The 19,697-nt window shown below is 36.1% G+C and overlaps 1 protein-coding gene across 1 annotated transcript in view; it reads right to left on the bottom strand.

The window, feature by feature from the left end:
- The window catches only part of LOC145662436 (xyloside xylosyltransferase 1-like), a 209,286-nt gene extending 189,871 nt beyond the window's left edge, over positions 1-19,415 (bottom strand). The window contains exon 1 of the mRNA XM_081728005.1: positions 18,587-19,415. Coding sequence (XP_081584131.1) covers positions 18,587-19,069 — 483 coding nt within the window. The 5' untranslated portion in view covers positions 19,070-19,415. The remainder of the gene's footprint in view (positions 1-18,586) is intronic.
- Positions 19,416-19,697: the final 282 nt, after the last annotated feature.

Here is a 19,697-nt window from a genome sequence, read left to right as displayed (position 1 = left end):
TTTCTAGATTATATTAAGATAGAGGCCATAACGTCTGTATACAAATTTACACAACAAGAAAACTTCGAAAGTCGATATGAGATGGGAAAGAATCCTTCGAGAATCTAAAGGAGACGAGAAAATCTTATTTTTCGTCTTGTCTTGCGGACAACATTACCATTAACAAGAAGCAAGACTGGTAAGGTTTTAAATTTCCAAAAAAATCTAACAAGTACATACACTACTTTGAACATAAACTCATAAAAGCTCCAAATATAGGACTCCTTACGGTTGCACAAAAACCCAATTACTCACTTTTGGTAGGTTAACAAAGACGTGATGACATATCAATTCCATAGATATACGGTCGTATAGAAGATAATTCTCATAATTGCCACTTAGCCACTGGCCCATCCGAAAATTTAGAATATTAGGTAGCAGCCTTTGAAGATTTCCATGCTGGAAGTAATAACGAAATCAAAAGTATTTTGAATTCTCTTCATTTTAAACCCTGAATATACAATATAACACACTTTCCCCGCACTTACTAGTAGTTATATATCTAAGAAACATACTATTTAATGTTGTATCGGAGCTACAAGAATTCTTGAGGGAATCGAACACAGCGCAAGACAAACAAAAGCTGGTAGCCTAACTATTCAGCTTGGCGAGCTAAATATTCATTGTTTTAAATAAATAAATTTATGGTTATGCTAAATGTTTAATATATTGAGTATTCTCTGCCTGGGTTATGCGAATATAACGCAAATCGATTAAGGAAGGGCTTCTGAGAGATATAAAACGGAGGCAATTTGTAATTACTCCCTGAAAGCTTGTCCAATAAATTGAGATGTTTATAGGACGAGGGCCAACATTCGTACATATTAACACGGAACCTAACATATGGTTATAAAGCAAATTATGGGAAGAGAAAAAGAGATTCGCACATAAAACCAGAGGAATAAACGTAAACGAGATGCTGCTGCAACCAGTAATAAAGAACAATTCTATGCACCATTAAACTATGCGTTTCCATGGTGACGGTCACTTTTTTTTTTAATGAAATCTCTGTACAGGAAGTTAACTGTTTCCATTACCACCCATCAAGCAAAAACCAGAAATCTCATTTTGTGGTGTTTTTACGTAAAACAATCTCCAACGCGTCTAGAAATCCCCGATGACTTTTTGTTTAGCTCATATAAAATATTCAGTAATAGAAATGGTGAGACGTAATTATCTTTTAATGTGACGCATGACGCAAACGCATTTAATTAGAAACCAGAATTCCATTTTTCTCACACCTCGGTTCGCATCTTCCTTTAACACTAGAAGCGCCATGTGCATATATTTTATGAACAATGCCTAGGTAGATCTATTACTAGGAGCCTTATGCATACATGTTACGCACACTTAGCGTGTGATTCAATAGGACAATGAATGTTGCTGCCTCCAGAGTAAGACGTCTGATTTTGGAGCTTGGTATTAGGTTTAAAAGATTGGACCGTTCTCAATCAAATTTTGTATGGCTATCAGAACCATTGATGACCAGATTTAGAAAACAAGTGTTACGTAATTTCCAGGATATGCATATATAATTTCTTCACAGTCAATACAGGGCGCGAAGCTCAAACAGCGTGTGGGCTTTATAAGATTGAGGATCACGCAGGTGGCCCTTATAAAATTGTAAGTTATTAGGATCACACAGGTTGGCCTTAGAAGATTGTAATGTTATTAGGATCACGCTAGTGGCCCCTAAAGGAATATAATGTTACTAGAATCGTGCTAATGGGCTTGTTAAGACTGTAATGTTAGTACGTGCGTCTGTCCGTTACTCCACACAATAACCCTTCAACGAAAATGATTCTTTGTGAGTTCGTTAATAGTCAATCCGTTAACATCTTCACGGGTAACGGTGGCTATCCATATACCATAAGTTTCGCGTGATCCTCTTTACTGTCTTTATCAGGTTTATTTCCGTTTTATATTTTTCGCATTTTTGTCGGTGTTCTTTGTTTATTTATACATATTTTTCCATTTGTCACTTCAACTTTCCCTTCATATTTTTAATACAGACAGTATATACCGTAATCCTACAGTTAATATTCAAGATATAAATAAATGAGAACCATATGTATTAGAGGTTACCAGTAACAACGAAGGCTGCCGAGAGCAACATTCTAATGAAATTATTTCAATGAAAAAACTGAAGATCTGACTCCTTCGCCGACTACATAGTATATAATTGACGTTCCTTTTCCGTTTCCACTGAGAACATACACATGAAAGAAAAAACTAACATATGCTCGAGAAACACTTCTGCGAAATCGTAAGTTTATTCGATACGCGACTAGCGATAACCTTACGTTCATTTGGATACATGTCTATTTATATCCTGTAGGAATAGCGTTTGCTTACCACGCAATTTCCGTTAAGACAATTAGATGATATTAAGTCATTCTCGTTACTAATTATAGATGCCTCTCAGTCTTGAGATGCATCATAATGAAAATAACACATTAATTGTGATGTATTGTCTTAAGTAACGACGTTGAATAACGTATTTATATTACTGGCCTCCTCGCTAGTCTAGTGAATAGTGAGCACGTCTTTGCTGCAAAGGATTCCGGGATTCAATGGTTTGATTTTTCTATCAAACTAGAAGTCAGTCAATCAATATCTACCTATCTATCTATCTAGATATAGATAGATATATAGATATACAGGGTGTTTCAAAACAACACCGACAAAGTTTGGAAGATGATTCATCACACCAAGATAAGACAAAAAGTATAGACCAACCTGGGAGCACAAATGCTTCCTTTCGGAGTTACAGTCTGCCGAAAATATGAAAAAATGAAATTTAAAGGTCCATAGCTCCAAAACCATGGGACCTACCGTAGTCGGATCAAAACTTCACTTGTGCCCTATCCAAATATCCAAGTTTTGAGAATCTTGCTGTACTTCCGCAACATTTTAATAGAGGTACCGTAGTTCGTGGGTACTTCAAATTAAATGCTCATAGCCAAACTCCCCTATGAAAATTGTTGTGTGACTATCTTAGGATCTGAAACATGTATTTTTGGATAGGGCACATATTAGATCCTAAGTTAAGTGTTGACTCGACTACGGTAGATCACATACTTTTGGAGCTATGGACTTTTAAAGTTCATTTTTTCATATTTTCGGCAGCCTGTAACTCCGAAAGTGAAGCATTTGTGCTTCCAGGTTGGTCTATACTTTTTGTCTTATCTTGGTGTCAGGAATCACTTCTCAAACGTTGTCGGTGTTGTTTTGAAACACCCTGAATATACTATATTAGTTATCCCGTGAAGGTTCATCCATTGGTTGCATATGTCAGCAGGGTACCCAATGGACGTCTCTGGGACACGTCAATCAATTTTAATAGGCATCCAATTTCATCACCAACAGAAGCTCAAGGTTGCTGAATCCCTCAAATCTACGACATAATACTGTAGAATGCGTAGTTATGAAACTGAATTTTGGCAGATGTAAAGTTCCCTTGTAAGTATCCATCTGATCCGACCAAGCATAGCTGCTGATTGCGATAAATTGTTTCACAAGTGTCTAAACGGAATTAACGAATATTATAGAGACGATGATTTGTAGCAATATACAAATGAAAGATTTATTTTTAAAACATCTTTAACTGTAGTGTACATTTCCAGGTTTTAAGAAACGTGAAGTAAGAAGTATGGAGCCGTATCTTCTTTGTTTAACTATACTCTTTTGGATTTTTAGAGATATGAATTGAGCAATAACATATTCAAGTCTTCCGAATGGCACATTGATTTATGAAACATGAAGAAAAAAGGTAGCCCAGTTCGAAAAAAAAAAAGTATATGTTAAAAAATAGGCATTCTCTAAAATTCCTAAATTTCAATTGATAAAATCCTAGACTGCAATGAAGTTTATTATATCTATTAAACTGTGTCTTCTTCTGATCTCCGCAATTGGCGGACAAATATCCAGAATTCACTTACTTCAGTATACTTTACTTTAGAGTGTGAAATCCTAGTGGGAATTCGAATTCTCCGCAACTGAGAAAAAAAAATCCCCATTAATAACTATCTAGATGTGAATAAAGTGACACTATTGTAAGAATTTTGCAAATTACGTAATTATAGTAAAACTGATATTCAATTAACGTGTATTAAATGTACCCTCCATAAGATACATTAGCTGTATCTACTGTATAATCCCACATAATTTAACACTTTAATTGTGGATGCCGAAGTACTATATGAACACTCTATGTCAAAGCATTCCAGTTCGAAGTTTATTATTTATTATTTTTTTTTTTACTCCTCAGCCTCCCATCCCCCCCACCTTTACACAAGCACACACTTCGACTGGATGATTTCGCATCCTGCTGTGCAAGGAAAATGCGGGGGGGGGGGGCGAAATGGAAGTGTTTATTCGTCGTAATCTCGAATTATTATTAATCCCATCATGTCGCCATTTGCTCATGTGAAGGGTAAATAAAAGCAAGAATATAAATGACGATTTAAGAAAACAAGTTATTAAAGTAAATGTAAGGCAGAACTACAGGTCGTAGCACATTTTTCGAATTTTTCCAGTGTATTTTGCGCGCACTGATAATACTCACAATTGAGTTAAAACTCAACAGATGTCTAAAGGAAACCTGAATCAATAATCAAAAAGCACTTAATTTTACTTTTCAGAAACATGCCCTCAATGTGAAAGTTTCTCAACAAGGAAAGAAACAAAATATCAAGAAATCGCACAGATTACCCTCTAGTTCAGTGGTTCTCAACCGATGTGTTGCGACACACTGGTTTGTTACGTAGTCCCCTGAGGTGTGTCGTGAAATTTTAGAATTTAAAATCGCAAAGAATTTAATAATAATTAGTTAATATCGAGACAGACTGTACAGTCAAGACCTCCAGCGATAACAATAATGCTCAGTGCTATATAGAGTTATTATAGAAACTAATTGGTTTCACTAATAATAATAATAATAATAATAATAATAATAATAATAATAATAATAATAATAATAATAATAATAATAATAATATCAAACAATGTCCTGCACGTTCAATAAAGTGTCGTCAGTCAAAAAAGGTTGAGCACCACTGCTCTAATTATTGATTCAAATTGTTTTGAGGCCAAATTTTGAAATCCATCTCTTAATATAGAGTGAAGAATTGTGAATATTGTCGTGTCTACAAAATACATTCGAAAGATAGCAGAAAACATGCTGTCATATATTAGTTATTGGTGCTCCTTAAGAAGAAGAATGTGGTTTTGAGTCGCTGAACAAAAGAGGTAACGAACAAGAAAGAGTCTTCAAATGGAGTAGTATTTCGTGTGAGATATTGTGTTGTACGGAGCAGAAACACAGGCATCACGCAAGAAAAATGAAACACTACTAGTGGGAGAAAGCAATACCTGAGTTACATATAAGATCAAAAAAAAAAAAAAAAAAAGATTTGGATTGTCTTACCAGGAATGTGATACATAAACATGGTATGGCAAGGGATGAAGAGAGAAAATTCCAACTACTCGATGATATTTAAAGTTTTTTTTTTTTTCGTCAAAACTAGTGTTGCCCATGAGAGGCTATTCTTGGCAGTCTCATCTGGAAACCGTCGTCAAAATGCTTTATCGTCTCGAAAAGTGTATTTTGCTTCTAAAAGATCTCTTTCTCGTCTCGACTCATCAAGAAAATACTGTCTCGTCTCGTTTTGTAAGCAACATTAGTCAAAACAGAGACTAAATCACGACCGTAGTACAAGGACCCAATGATGGCAGATACTTGTAAACAGAGCAAGAACAAATTCTGGGCGCCAAGTTGCCATAGCGGCTGTTCTGATTTTTATATGCTTGGATGGATCAAAAACAAATTATATAATGAATTCGTCATAAAGAGCAGTTTCCGATTTACTTTGAGCCTCAAACATATATTCAATTAGGCTAATTTATACCAATAACTATGCAGGGTCGTAACTTGTGGGGCAGGAGGGAACTGCCCCTCCAGGGAAGCTCCCCGCCATTCGAGGGGGGCCCATTTTAAGACAAAATTTTCTTACTATATATACGATACGAATATGAAATTATAAATGAAGCATCAAACAGGTTCACTACATTACATAAACAGAACAGCATACGAAAGGTAAATAAAACAAAATTGAGTCATGGGCCCATTTCTGTTTTAAAAAAGTCTACTATTAGGGGCCCTAGAAATAATATTTATTCGTATGGCTTTGAGTTTGTCAATATTGTCCCCTTAATTTATCATGTATGGAACTGGCCCAGGAGCGTAACGGCCCCGCAGACTTTGCCGTGCGACAGGGTCCACAGGCTTCGAAGGGCCCATAAAGAGTAAGAGAAAGATGAAAATAGGGGCCCAAGAATTAGAAAAACAACTTTTTCTAGGGATCCCAAATGTGCTATTAACGCTTGCCCCCCCCCCCCCCCCAGAAAAAAATCTAAGTTACGGCGCTGTAACTTTGTATAATTTAAGGCGAAAACATGTAGGTCTATATATCAAACTGAACTTCTAAAATGTGTTACTTCCTCTCCTGAACTGCCGTCTAAGTCAGAAGAAAATATACCCCCACCGATTTAATCTAGTCCAGTCGAAGCTTTTAAGAGAAACAAATATACACAATTATAAACACTGAACCATTTCTTGCGTATCGTTTCAAGGTCGCACTTTCTAGGCTTTTGTAAAAACTTGTTTCATTCAAAAATACATCGTGGGCGTTGCCCAGTCGTGATATCGCGTAAGTGTTTGTCCTGTTATTTTCAACTAAACATGTTCACTGACGTTATTTTTCCATTCAAGTTCTTCACGTAAGTCATTCACACACACGTGGAAGACCTTGCACCGAATCGTCGCAAGTGTGTGATATCACATTCTGTCGAACTCAAAACAATAATTGACAGTACAGGTACTAACATGCCACTTCTAAACAAGCCTCAAGTTTCCAGTTTAATAATAATAATAATAATAATAATAATAATAATAATAATAATAATAATAATAATAATAATAATAATAATAATAATAATAATAATAATAATAATAATAGTAATGTCGTACTACAAATACCAGCCAAGTTCAGTACTTGAAAACAAACGATAAATGCAAACTCAACTAGGATCGAGAAATCAGAACGGATGTAACGATATCTGCAAACAGACCCGACATCACTATTATCAATAAAATGAATCAAGAAGTCAGTCTCATACGTAGCAGTAGTACTATTGACTTATAACATATGTACAACATTCAGTAAGAAAATAAGCAAATATAAAGACAGTTCTAGAAATGTCAGAAAGTTACAGTAAGACCAATCCATTATCTTAGATACAGCAATTGTCTCTAAAAGTACTGTGACGTAACTGGAACAGATAAACGCAAAAAACATCTCCTAACAAACCTACAAAAATCAATAATATTAGAGACTCGTCATATGGTCATGCAGTTCTTTGGAGAAGAAGAACCCTTCAAATAGTCTGTACGTGAAAAAGATTGCCGTCAGACCAGTGTTTCTTTCAGAAAAATATGTTCCGGGGGCCACACCTAGTATTCGGAGGGGCATTGTTGGTACTATTCTATTCTATATTATATTATAGACGTATTATTTTGATGTCCTCCGAGGGAAAACAGTGCCCCCAAAAAACATGTCTGGAAGAAACACTGACTAGAGATGATTCCATATCGGGATCAAGTACCTGGAGAAAACTTATATATCGCCTGAAAGCCCTTGCCATGAGAAGTACGAAACCGTTTTCAAATCACGGGCAAACCCGCAAACTGACCCTATAAAGGGCATGTTTGTTGGTGATCGTGATCCTATGTATGGCATATACGACAGAATTAAAAATGAATGTTAGGATGCATCACGCATAAAAACCAGAGCCCATCACGCTCCTTTTTGGCTCATTCCTAGAAGGTGAATCGGGCAAGGGTTTGATAATATCACTTTCAACCTAGACGTACCCATTTGGTCAGTGTTGCCAACGAATTGCAAATACAATGTGGCAGATGGTTTCTGTACCACTGGATGTATATCCATGAAACGTGGCATAAACATCATTCGTCACTAAAGAAATTATACTATGGGCGTATTCCTCACCCAAGGATCCCAGTTTGTCAGTGTTGCCAACCAATTTTTAAAATGAGAAGATGTCAAACAGGTTCCGCACGATGAGACGTTTATACACCAAGCTTGGCAGAAACATCACACGATACTATAGCAAAAAGATGTTGAGTGTGACCGTCTTCCAAGAAGTCTAGGTTTGGCAGAAACATCACACGATACTATAGCAAAAAGATGTTGAGTGTGACCGTCTTCCAAGCAGTCTAGGTTATCAGTGTTGCCAACCTATTTTAAACATCACAATGTTGTGAATGGTGTGTGTGTCATTGAACGAATATATAACAAATGTGACAGAAGCAGCACTGGAGAATGGAACACATATTGTGAGTGCCCCTGTCTCCCAAGCACACCAGTTTGACATTGTTGCCAACCAATGCGATCATTCCAGATTTTCGCATGAAGTCTGTGTTGGCGGGCATAATTAGACTGTGACCCATACTTGGTTTCTAGCATGTTATTGTAAACGCTCAGGCATGCATATTGCCAGTGTTTCCAATCATTTTAAAATACGTTTTCTCGAAAGGCATAAAGACAAGACTTAGCATAAACATAATTCGACACAACAGTAAACGTACTGTGGTTGGTACCAAGTTTTGTCTCTATGCATGCAATGGTCATGCAAACCTTATCAAAAGTTTAGGCCTTTTTTTTTTTTCAAAATAATTATGTCGGAATTGCAGCTTTTTCTTGTTCTAAAAACTGATTCGTCTGCACGAGTGGATTGAAATGAAAATGAAATGAATTTTTTCATTTTAACGACCCATTATTATGCCTTTTAGGCTAAGGGAAACGGATGATTAAGTCAAGTGAATGATGAAGGAAGAATTGGTGGAATAATAAAGTGGGAGGAAACGGGAGTACCCCAAGAAAACCCACGTAAACGATGTTGTCCATCAGAAACTTACTTGGCCGGGGATAGAACCAGTAACTTCACGTACCAGAGGTAAACGTTCTACTACTGAACCATCGTGCTCCCTTACGGGTGAATTGGGTTAAGATAACGGAGAGTTGCTCAAGACAATCGCATTCATGCAAATGCGTAATAGGCTCGGCAGACTAGAACCATTGTTCTAGTCGACTACCGTCCAAAACTCACTTTGTAGAAAAAAATCAGATCGTTTCCTTATTGCCACACTGTGTATGTCTTTAAGAGGCCCTATCACTGCGAAATTAAAATACCGCTAATTTTACAGTAATTGCGTGATATCTTCCAATAGATTAATGATAATCGAAAAGTGGAACAAGACCTCCCTAGACAATATTATTTTACGTGAGATACCGTTATCAGGACTGACTTATCTGCTTTCAATTTCCAACCATTTAGAAAATCGGCATTTATTTTCGCGTTTCTAAATAACTGCAAACGGAAAGCTACTAGGTGACTCGTAATAACAGTAACTCATGCAAAATAACATTGTCTAGGGAGTTCTTGTTCCACTTTTCAACTATCTTTAATCTATTGGAAGATATCACGTAATTACTGTAAAATTAGCGGTATTTTAATTTCGCAGTGATAGAGCCTCTTAAAGAGCTGTGTTTGAAGCTGCTGGCTGATAGTACAGTTCCCGCTGTCTCTTTCCTCTTGAATCAATGATCGCAAAAACTTCCTGAGTTTAATGCATATAATCATAAAATATGTCGCTTATGGCGTTAAATTGTGTACGTTTATTATCGCATTTAAAATGTGGAATAAGTCGTTAAAAGTTACTTTTGTGTGTGTGTGTAACGTTACAATGAAGTGAATGTTAGGTAACATCTAAGTTTAAGGTTGTATAAATGATTGATGCAACACGTACATCGGGAACATAGAATTTTTTACGAAAAATCTGTTTGCTTCCGACATACAGGAGAAACCTTGCATCATCGTTTCAAGGATTATTATCCTACAAAAATGTTGCAGATATCATTCTGAACTACCTCATGTCCTTTCCAGTATGTTCCCAGAGCTAAACACAATCAAATCATTTGCAGTCAGTATGTCAAGAAATTGGGACGATATTAATTTTGGTTTTCATTTTATAAGTACAAACTATTCTCTCTTTGACAACGGAAATGACATCTTATTTGAAAATGGCCATTTTAAAACATCTACAGATATATCATTAGTGTCAGTTATTTAACATAATGACTTGGCACAGCTTATTATTCTAGTGTACTGGAAGCACAGACTGCAGAACGTTCGTGGGAAACACGCAGCATTAGGAATCAGGTGAATGGTCACGCCTTGTGTTTCAGAAACAGGAAGGATGTATGCAACGGTTTCCAAAGTAACTACAGGGGGAAAAAAAATCAATAAAAATATTTTTGACAAACAAAACAAATTGTACTTAAAAAATTAAAAATAATTATGTTTTCTAGAAAATTACTTTTAACGAAAATTCATATTTATGCATGATAAAAGGAAAAGCATGGGGGAACGTTCTCACATACAATCAATTGACAAATTCTTGCTCTAATTTTCAATGTTTATTGTGCATTCTGAAATACCATTTATGTGAATTGAGCGACTTGTGCTGCTAAGTAGATGCTACACATATTTTATCCAGTACCAGGAGCACTCGCAGGATTTTGTTCCAAGGGGGGAGTAAAATATTGATTCTGTGAGTGCAAAGGACCGACACACGCACAGTAGTGAACATTCACTTTCACACTTTGATGTACACGTCCACAGGATACATAATATAAAAGAACAATTATTTACGCACTTATCCTTATTACATAATTACAGTAAATAAACTATAATATTTAACATAAATGTATTAAGTAGTATATGTACGTGAGAACATTCTGGGGAGAGTAAAGTGTACTATAGTACCTGTATGTAAAAGCTGATTATTAGGTTTAAACATGTATTTCCAGTGGCGTATTTAGGGACCCCCCCGATTGCGTGCAAAGTTTTATTTTTAATGTACTTGCAGCGATAAGAGAAAAACTCACGAAATTGTTACGTAACGTCTCTTGTTGAAATTTAGAACAAAAGGCAGCATATCTGCGACAGAATGACCCATCCCTCTTCACCTCGACCCCCAATACTTGCATATTTGTGTTCATGTTCAAAACAAAATAGACCTAAGTTGCCCCAAAATTTTGAGCCTCCCCCCATTGAAAATTTCTGGATACGCGCCTGTGTATTTCCAAGAACTGAACACTCTTCGAACATCCAGGGGGACATCTGGTCCCTAGCCCACAGGAATTAGTCCCAGAAGCGACAGTCCTATTAGCAACAGGAACTGTTATCTGTCCTATGAGCGACCGATTCATTTACATTGAGATGATGGAAGATGATATGATTCCATCTCGTGAAATATGTTTGCCTCTGGCGTTATTAGCGCCCGAACAACCTTGGTATGAAATATGTACGTGCCAGTGATACTGTTCGTCAAATACATTTTTCCTCTACACTTTGAGTGCAAATAAAACATTTTAATTTTGAGTTAGATTTGACATAAAACATATCAAATAACTTAACGAGACAACAGGGATATTTCCATGAAAAGTACATTCCTATGTAATTATTCAAAATCCAGTTGTAATATCGACTTTCTTCAAAAGCTCTGCTTTATGTACTTAATTTGATTCAAATCTAATTACTCACTTTGTACAGTAATATATTTTATTTTGAAAAAGTTAAACATGTAAGAGTTTCGCTAACTATCTACTTTTTAGACTTCCTAAGACTCTAGTAATAAAATGAAAAAAAAAAAAAAGTCGATGATAAAAGACAGCTTTTGAGATCCCTTACATCTGATTGGCTATTCTCAGCCAATCCCACCAATTACAATGCAGTTTACTCTAAACAATCCAAAAGATAAACAAACTCCTTAAACTACCTTCCCCCCTATTGTAAATTACTAAAACGTAAACTAATTGCTTAATTTGCTTTCCTCCCTTCTTTTGACTTATACATAAAAGCTTGTTGTGTAGTAATCTGAAATAATCCCTTATAACTAGACGAACTGTTAAGTCCTGCGAGAGATTTGTAACTTGTGTAATAATTTCTTCGAATACACCGTGTTTTTTAGATTTCCTTGATATCCTCAAATGGTGAACAACTTTTTTCCATGGGCACCCGGTGGGAAGGCACGGGTCGCCCCCGGGCTCACAAAAATATATACGTAATATAGCAAACCACGTATATTAAATACCAGATATACCAGACGTGATACAGCAACCATGAAAATACCCCTCCCTAGAAAATTTTCTTCGGGCGCCCCTACCTCTTTCTGATTTCTTTCTTATGCCATAAACATATTCAATCTAAACTTATGCTCCGTATCATTTTAACATGATTTTTTAAATTATATTAGAATCATAGACAAAGGGGGAACTACTCTAAATATTTACTTAGTTTTCCCCTTGATGTATTCATAGAAATTAATTCAAAATATAATATTAGGAAAAACGTATAAAAGACTGTTAATGTAATGAGAGCATTTTCACGTATTAAATCCAGGTAGAGCGAAATTTTTCATAGTACATTTTGTTAGGTTCTAAATCACATTAGCATGAAACAAGTTAAAGAAGAGAGAACCTTATCTTCTTCCATTATCTTAGTATGAACGAATCGGTGACTTATAGGGCAGTTAACAGATCGAATCGGTCGCACATAGGACAGTTAACAGTTCCTGTCGCTAATAGACCTGTCGCAAGTGGGAAGACACCAGCCCACAGCTGCGGGCGGCTACGTTCACAGCAGTAATGCCAACCTGAAGGTTTAAAAAATCCATTTTGCTTTTGAATTTCTCACGTTACACTAATTACAAAAGTTTAAAAACTTACAAAATATGAAAAATAAAGCACTCTATAGCATTAATTTTCTTCAATGTGTGAGTTATTTATCTCTGTATTTTGATCTTCTATATTTAATAATAGTTTGGGAATAAGAATTTTCCTTACTTTTTTTAAAAAAGAAAAGTTGAAAATGACGAGGATCAGTACATTTTGTTGTCAGAATTTAGTGTTACTATCACATCTTTGAGCCATACTCTTCTACTCATCGTAATTATGAAAAAAAAAAAAAACTATTATTCTCCACTGAAGAATTTCCTGTCATTTCATTTGGGATGTTCCCGAAGTTGGTTGTTTCTCATTTACTTTTTTAAAACTTTCTTTCGTTAATTATTTTCGTTTTTCTAATTTCCAGGCCACAATTTACGTTTGTTTCTGCTTTTTTAAAAAAATAAAATAAAAAAGATACCAAATCACTACAAGGTCACTTCCGTACTAGCCTGCACTTTTTTGGTAATAAAATTCGACAATTATCACTGGCTTCAAGCTCACTGAAGACTGAGTTTACTTACTGAATACAGAAAATTGTATTGACGTTGGTGAAGTATGACAAATCCCACATACACTATGCTGTCAATTTCGAGGAAAGTTACTATTATCCCTTTTTGGGAAATTAACATAAAAATCCCACAAAATGGGATTTTTCCCACGGGTTGCCATCACTCGTCCACAGCATATAATCCACCAGATTTTCATTTGAATAAGGATGGCTCAAAATGCACTATTAATCGTCCCAGCAATGTAGCTGTTTATAATGAAATTATAATATGTTACTACAAATCATCGGGGCTAATTTTAAAATAACTTTGGGTATTTGGAGTTCGGGTATGAGTGTTTCGTTGGCTAACATCCAACCAAAAATATCCACATCCTAAAGGGACAAGAGTACTTTCGGGAGTGATCCTTTCTTCCTCCCCTTCCAGGATGATCAACGTCCATCCTGTAAACTACTCTTAAATCCAATAACCTAGACGACTCAAACGTAAACCAGAAAAGGATCGTCCTACTACTTCTAGAAAAAAAAACTGACCCACAAAAGGGCCAATTATTTTCCAAGAAAACAAAAAATGTTGAGTTTTTCTTATTAACAATAATCGATACGTAATTGAGAGGTACTCTTAGTGCACAGAAGTGATAAAATAAGGAATAATAGTACACATTTCTTGCACAACATACGATATAGGATGTTGGAATTAAAAACCCACATAGGGACATAAGTAACAGAAGGGGGTCACGTCCTATAAAGTATCATTGGCCCACAAGCTGAAATTGTAGTCATTGAAGTGTCTTTCAAGTCTCAAAAGTAAGGAATTATGACATCCCACCCTTTATCAAAATATTCTAGCTACGCCAATATATAAGGACTGAAAACAAAGGGGGAGAGACGATAAAAGCCATATTATAAGGCAAAAGGGAAGAGCAAAGCTTCTGTTTCTATGTTGAAGGGTTCTCCTAACTGTTAAGACAGGACAAGATATTTGCTCCTGTTTAATGTAATTTGTATCTCTAAGGCGATCGCACGCAAGATCCTCACGTTTTACAAGCAATTTATCACGAAGACCATCTGACCACAGAAAGAACTGAATGGAAGGAGACAATCAAATTGCAGCTTCTTAGACCAATCATCTAGTGTAATAATGATATTTCAGACAGGACAAATAACTGGGAATCGAACTCCAAATTTCCTGATTGCGTGTCGAACATGGTGCGTGTATCAGATTTGGTTACCAATTAAGTTAATGTAAATATACACTGTACGAACTAATTTGGTTACTAACTTATGAAATGAAAGCATTCATTATAAATAGCAATCGTCGTAGTGCCAAACCTTTCGCTTCTAAATCGTAGCGCTACGAGTGCGATAGTGATACAAGGTTTCCAAATAGTGTTACAAGGTTGTACTGTTCGTACATCCGTATGTCCGTTACTTTAGACCAGTAGTTCCCAATAAATTTTCTTTGAGGACCCCTTCATACCTTCGCCAACATGTCGCGGACCCCGTAAAACACCAAACCGATTTAAAGTCATAAATTAAAATTTTAATGAGCACTTACTGAATTGAACATCAGTATTTACTTACCTAAAGATAATCCTTTTTATTTTTATTAATTTAGATTGTCGTTTTGTAAGGTGGCGGCCAGTCACAAAACAAAACAGTCACCGATTTGATTATTTTTATTAATACAATAATGTTTACTGAAGGCTAGCTTAAGAGAAACCTTAATTTCCCAACAATAAATCGCGGACCCCTTGATGACCTCCCGCGGGCATCCAGGGGTCCGCGGACCACCTTTTGGGAACCACTGCTCTAGACGATAACTCTTGAACGAAAGCGAATTTTTGAATCCTTTTTTTTTCTTTTGTAATAGTTCAGCTGAGTTTGTTAAATCTTAAAAAAGCGGACTTCTTTAAATACCGGAAACTCTTGAAATGTGGAATGATTTGCATTTGTTTTTAAAATGGTTTATGTAACTTGAAAGTTCAAATATAATGTTCACGGATAACATGAGCTATCCATGTCAGCCTAAAATCTGTAACATTCCCCTAGTGTGTATGCAACCTTCAGAGTAGCAAAGAAATGTTGGTTTCCTATAATTAAAGGATACAGTATATATTTTTTCTTAATGTAAATGCCACTCCGAATATCCCATACATGATATGATACAACTCGCATAACATCTACTTTTTAAACTTTCTTAATGGCTCTTAATGGCCGTAACATCCCTGCTTATGATAATGCCTTAATCAGCGGCGCAAATCTGTCTTCAACATTGGGGGGATGGGTAAGACCGTTTCCATATATTTTTTAAAGCGATGTTCAAAATATTTATGAAGTTGAAAAACAATGCTGTGGAAGATCAGGGCAGCAGTTGTCTTCAATATTGAGAGGCCGGCAGATTTGAAGCTCATTCTGACGGGACATCAATTTCATATCAGTTTCCTTTGTATCAATCGGACACAAATCATCACATTTCTACCCAAAAAACACATTCCAAATCGGATTATTGGGGGGTACAGTTCCAAGATCGGAGAGGACATGTCTCCCTCATCCCCCTGGGATTTGCACCGCAATAACGATTTTTTAAACTTTCTTAATGGGTTTCATTTCGAACCCCCTAATATCCCCGCTCATGATGATGCCTTAATTAAGTCTTGTTCCTGTATAAATGATAATTTTTCAATTCAATTTTTTAGTTGATAACTAGTTCAAATTACTTATTTCCGATCCCATAAAAAATATGCACTTTTTATGGTCGCCTTTTAAGTGTGAAAAACGTGTAGAGTACATTACGACCATGCGCTTTGAATCTGGTTGGTTCTAGTAGATCCAAGTACGGATGGATGACAGCCTATATACAACCAGATATTTTTTTCTTCACAATTTGGTTTCGGGACTTGCAAGCAGGGCCGGACTTAGGAGGTGTAGGGTCCAATGGCGAACAATTTTGCGGGACTCTACATTCCCAGCAACTTGCACATACACACAATGGCGCCGACTTTCCAAAATTTATGTGGGTGTATCCCAATGATGGGACATTTTATATGTTTTCAGGGAAGTCTCGATATTCGATGGATTTATTTTTACCAAAATATTTTAAAAACACTGTCAAAGAGGGCTGTGCTGTGATAAAATATTCCGGTATTATAAGGATAAGTTGGGCTGCCCTAGCTGAATCAGTAACACGACTGACTTAATCGTAAGAGAAACGGGTTCAAACTAAAAATCTTATGGATGCGTCGCACCCAGAAGATTATTTGTGTGGGTGCCGGAGCCCCGGAGCACCCACCTAGTCAGCGCGTAGGAATCAAAATGAGTGCTTAAAAACTACATGAACGTTAACAGACCGAACACATGTATGTAATCTAGATTTTAATACAAAATTGCATACATGTAAGCCTACAAGTAGCTAACAATATTTGTATATCGCCTCTAAAAAGTACATAATCTTACCACTTGTGAATTGTGTACCATAACTGTGAAATGATTTATTTTGTTTAAAAAAAATATTTACTCTTGTTAAGAAAAAATGAAAATTTAAATGCACTGTGGGAAATAAATTATATTTTTGAATTTCTGAAAATCACTTAATACTCATAAACTGCAATTGAGTCATTTTATTATTTCTTTTCGTTATGAAAAAATATTTTTCTTCCGTCTTTCTCTGCAAATTGTTTTAGAATTTTGTTTAACTTCAAACTTCTGCTAATTTCAGATTTAAATGACGAAATTGCCGAACTGTTCAAAACATTCTCGCTGAATGGATGATCTATTGGAAAAACTCCTTTCTCCAGATGTTACACTCACTGGGACTGTCAAGAAAATCATATATTGTTATGTGTTCTTGTGTGTGTGTATTTGACAAGTCGAACGTAGATTACGCTATAGCACGGGCCCCGATTGGAAGCAATGGGCCCAATGGCTAAAAGTCCGGTCCTGCTTGGCAGTAGTTGCAACGGGTAGAATGAAGATATTTTTTTTTTCTATTTCTATTTCTAATTTCAAACACATTTTATGAAAAAAAAAAAACTCATTTTACATTTACAAAGTGACTAAAAAAGATCCTCACATAAGTTAACTGGGAGGAAACAGCAAAAGCAGGAATATATATACGACGCCACAAAATGACATAGTCTGGAATGGAACCAGAACCCTGTGTACCAGATGCGAGCTCAACCCTACGCCACGATAACATAAATTAACAGAATAAAAATTGGTCTCTTATTTAAAAATAAATAAAACTAGACAAGTCTCATTATCAATTTAAGTGTTTAAAAATAGTCATGTAAATTAAAACAATTGAAAACGAGCATTAAGATCGATCTTGTTTCAGTACTCTGTCCGAAACCTTCGAGCTGAACTACTGACTAGTGTGTGCGCTTTGGATGTACGTGTTCCCACGTTCGATTCCCGGCGGGAGAGTACAAAAAAAATATAATCATTCATTTCCATCAAACATCTCCTTTAGATTCCTGGATAGAGTAATGAATGGCATAACCGTGGAAACTTAAACAATACTCTATCCACTGGTTCTCAACCGATGAGTCGCGATACACTGGTGTGTCACGGAGCTCCCTAAGGTCTGTAGCGAAAGTTTAGAATTTAAAACTCATGAAGAATTTAATAATAATTAGTTAAAATCAAGACAGACTATAAATAAACACCTCCAGCGGTAGCAATGATGCTCAGTGCTATATAGAGTCATTAGAAAAACTAATTGTTTTCATTATTATTATTATTATTATTATTATTATTATTTATAATAAAAATATCAAACAACTGTGTCGCAATATCCTTGACGTTAGGTAAAGTGTATCGTCAGTCAAAAAAGGTTGAGAACCATTACTCTATCTGATCTAACAAGTGAATGTTGGGATAGTACATAATCATGATGCTGGTTCATCCTAATCCATTAACGGAGAGCTTCCAACAAGCAGACAGACGGGAACAGTACTCAAGCAAAAATGCAGTGATTTTTTTTTTCAATTCCACGCAAAAAAAAAAAAAAAAAAAAAAGATATAAAGTACGTAAATAAGTAAATAATGATGATGATCAATAAATTCAATTTTTCCTTTAAAATAACCTTTCCAGGTTGGATTAAATATGGCAATGAATTTTACAAACATGTTAACAAATAACCAAATATTGCAAATTTCTTGAACTTACCGAGACAGGAACCCTGGATCGGACTCGTGCCAAATTCCTAAGTACACTGTTCAAAGCGGCAACACTGTCTTCGTCTGTAAACAATATAAAATGCAAGGGCAACGTTGTCGCGTGTTGCAGAATGCTTGTAGTGCAACGCTTAAAGTCGGAAAGTAATTTTTCATTTGCAATAGCATGTTTCACTATCATTCCTACATGAATAGCTTCATGTTCACTAACATTTGGGGGTAAGGAAGGGTAACTGGTGTGTAATTTTGGTGCATCATACGTCCACACATTATAAAGGACTTTCCCAACATATCTGCCTAGACTGGGGTCTTCAGTGGCAGAGTATGTCGTTTCCACACTCTGTTGATACATGTCACTATCCACCAATTTGGTTAATAATGACGTCACAGTCACTACACCCATTACAAACAATGCTATTGATGCAGCTAATTTGCGCTGCCGTTTCCTCATCGTTCTGGTCGTCACCGAGCACATGAGGAATCTTCAACGCGTCGCGAGTGTCACCTGTCAACACACAACTGATTCTGTGGTTTGTCACAACACCCTCGCTTCTACCACCCCCGGTACAAATGTCACAGACTTCCGTTGATAACTTCACCAATGCTACAATCATTATGATCACATTCTGCTTTTTTGTTTACGCTAAACACATTTTTAATTTTATTTTCAAACCCACATTGCTTAACGCCATCTTCGCGCTTCCTCTGTCTCTCGCCTAACCCTGCTAACTGATCTCGGCTGAACTCTGGTAGAAACACAAATACAAACCGATCCCATAGCTCAGGCTACGTGCCGAAGCTTCCTCGTCTTGCCGCTTAGCGTCTCTGTACTTCAAGGTCGATAATGCGAGTTGTCGATGGTGTATTCTTCGCGCATCGAGGTTTTCGACCCATGTGACGAATGCTAATGGAATCTCATCTCGCGTTAAGATAAATATGTTGTATTCTTGTTTTTCTTATATGTGAATTTTTAGTCAGAAATAGATATTTGTAGCAAAGCGTGAGAAATGTTAATCTATGTCCGTGTAAAATCTTTTTCCTTTTTACGGTACAATTATGAACTCAATGCTCTTGTGTACCTAAATGATAAGTTAGCTGCGTGC

Source organism: Thermobia domestica, chromosome 10 (assembly GCF_964235325.1).
Source record: "Thermobia domestica chromosome 10, izTheDome1.hap1.1, whole genome shotgun sequence".
Classification (NCBI taxonomy): Eukaryota; Metazoa; Arthropoda; class Insecta; order Zygentoma; family Lepismatidae; genus Thermobia; species Thermobia domestica.
Note: the sequence above shows the minus strand (reverse complement) of the source record. Positions and strands in the feature narration are given on the sequence as shown.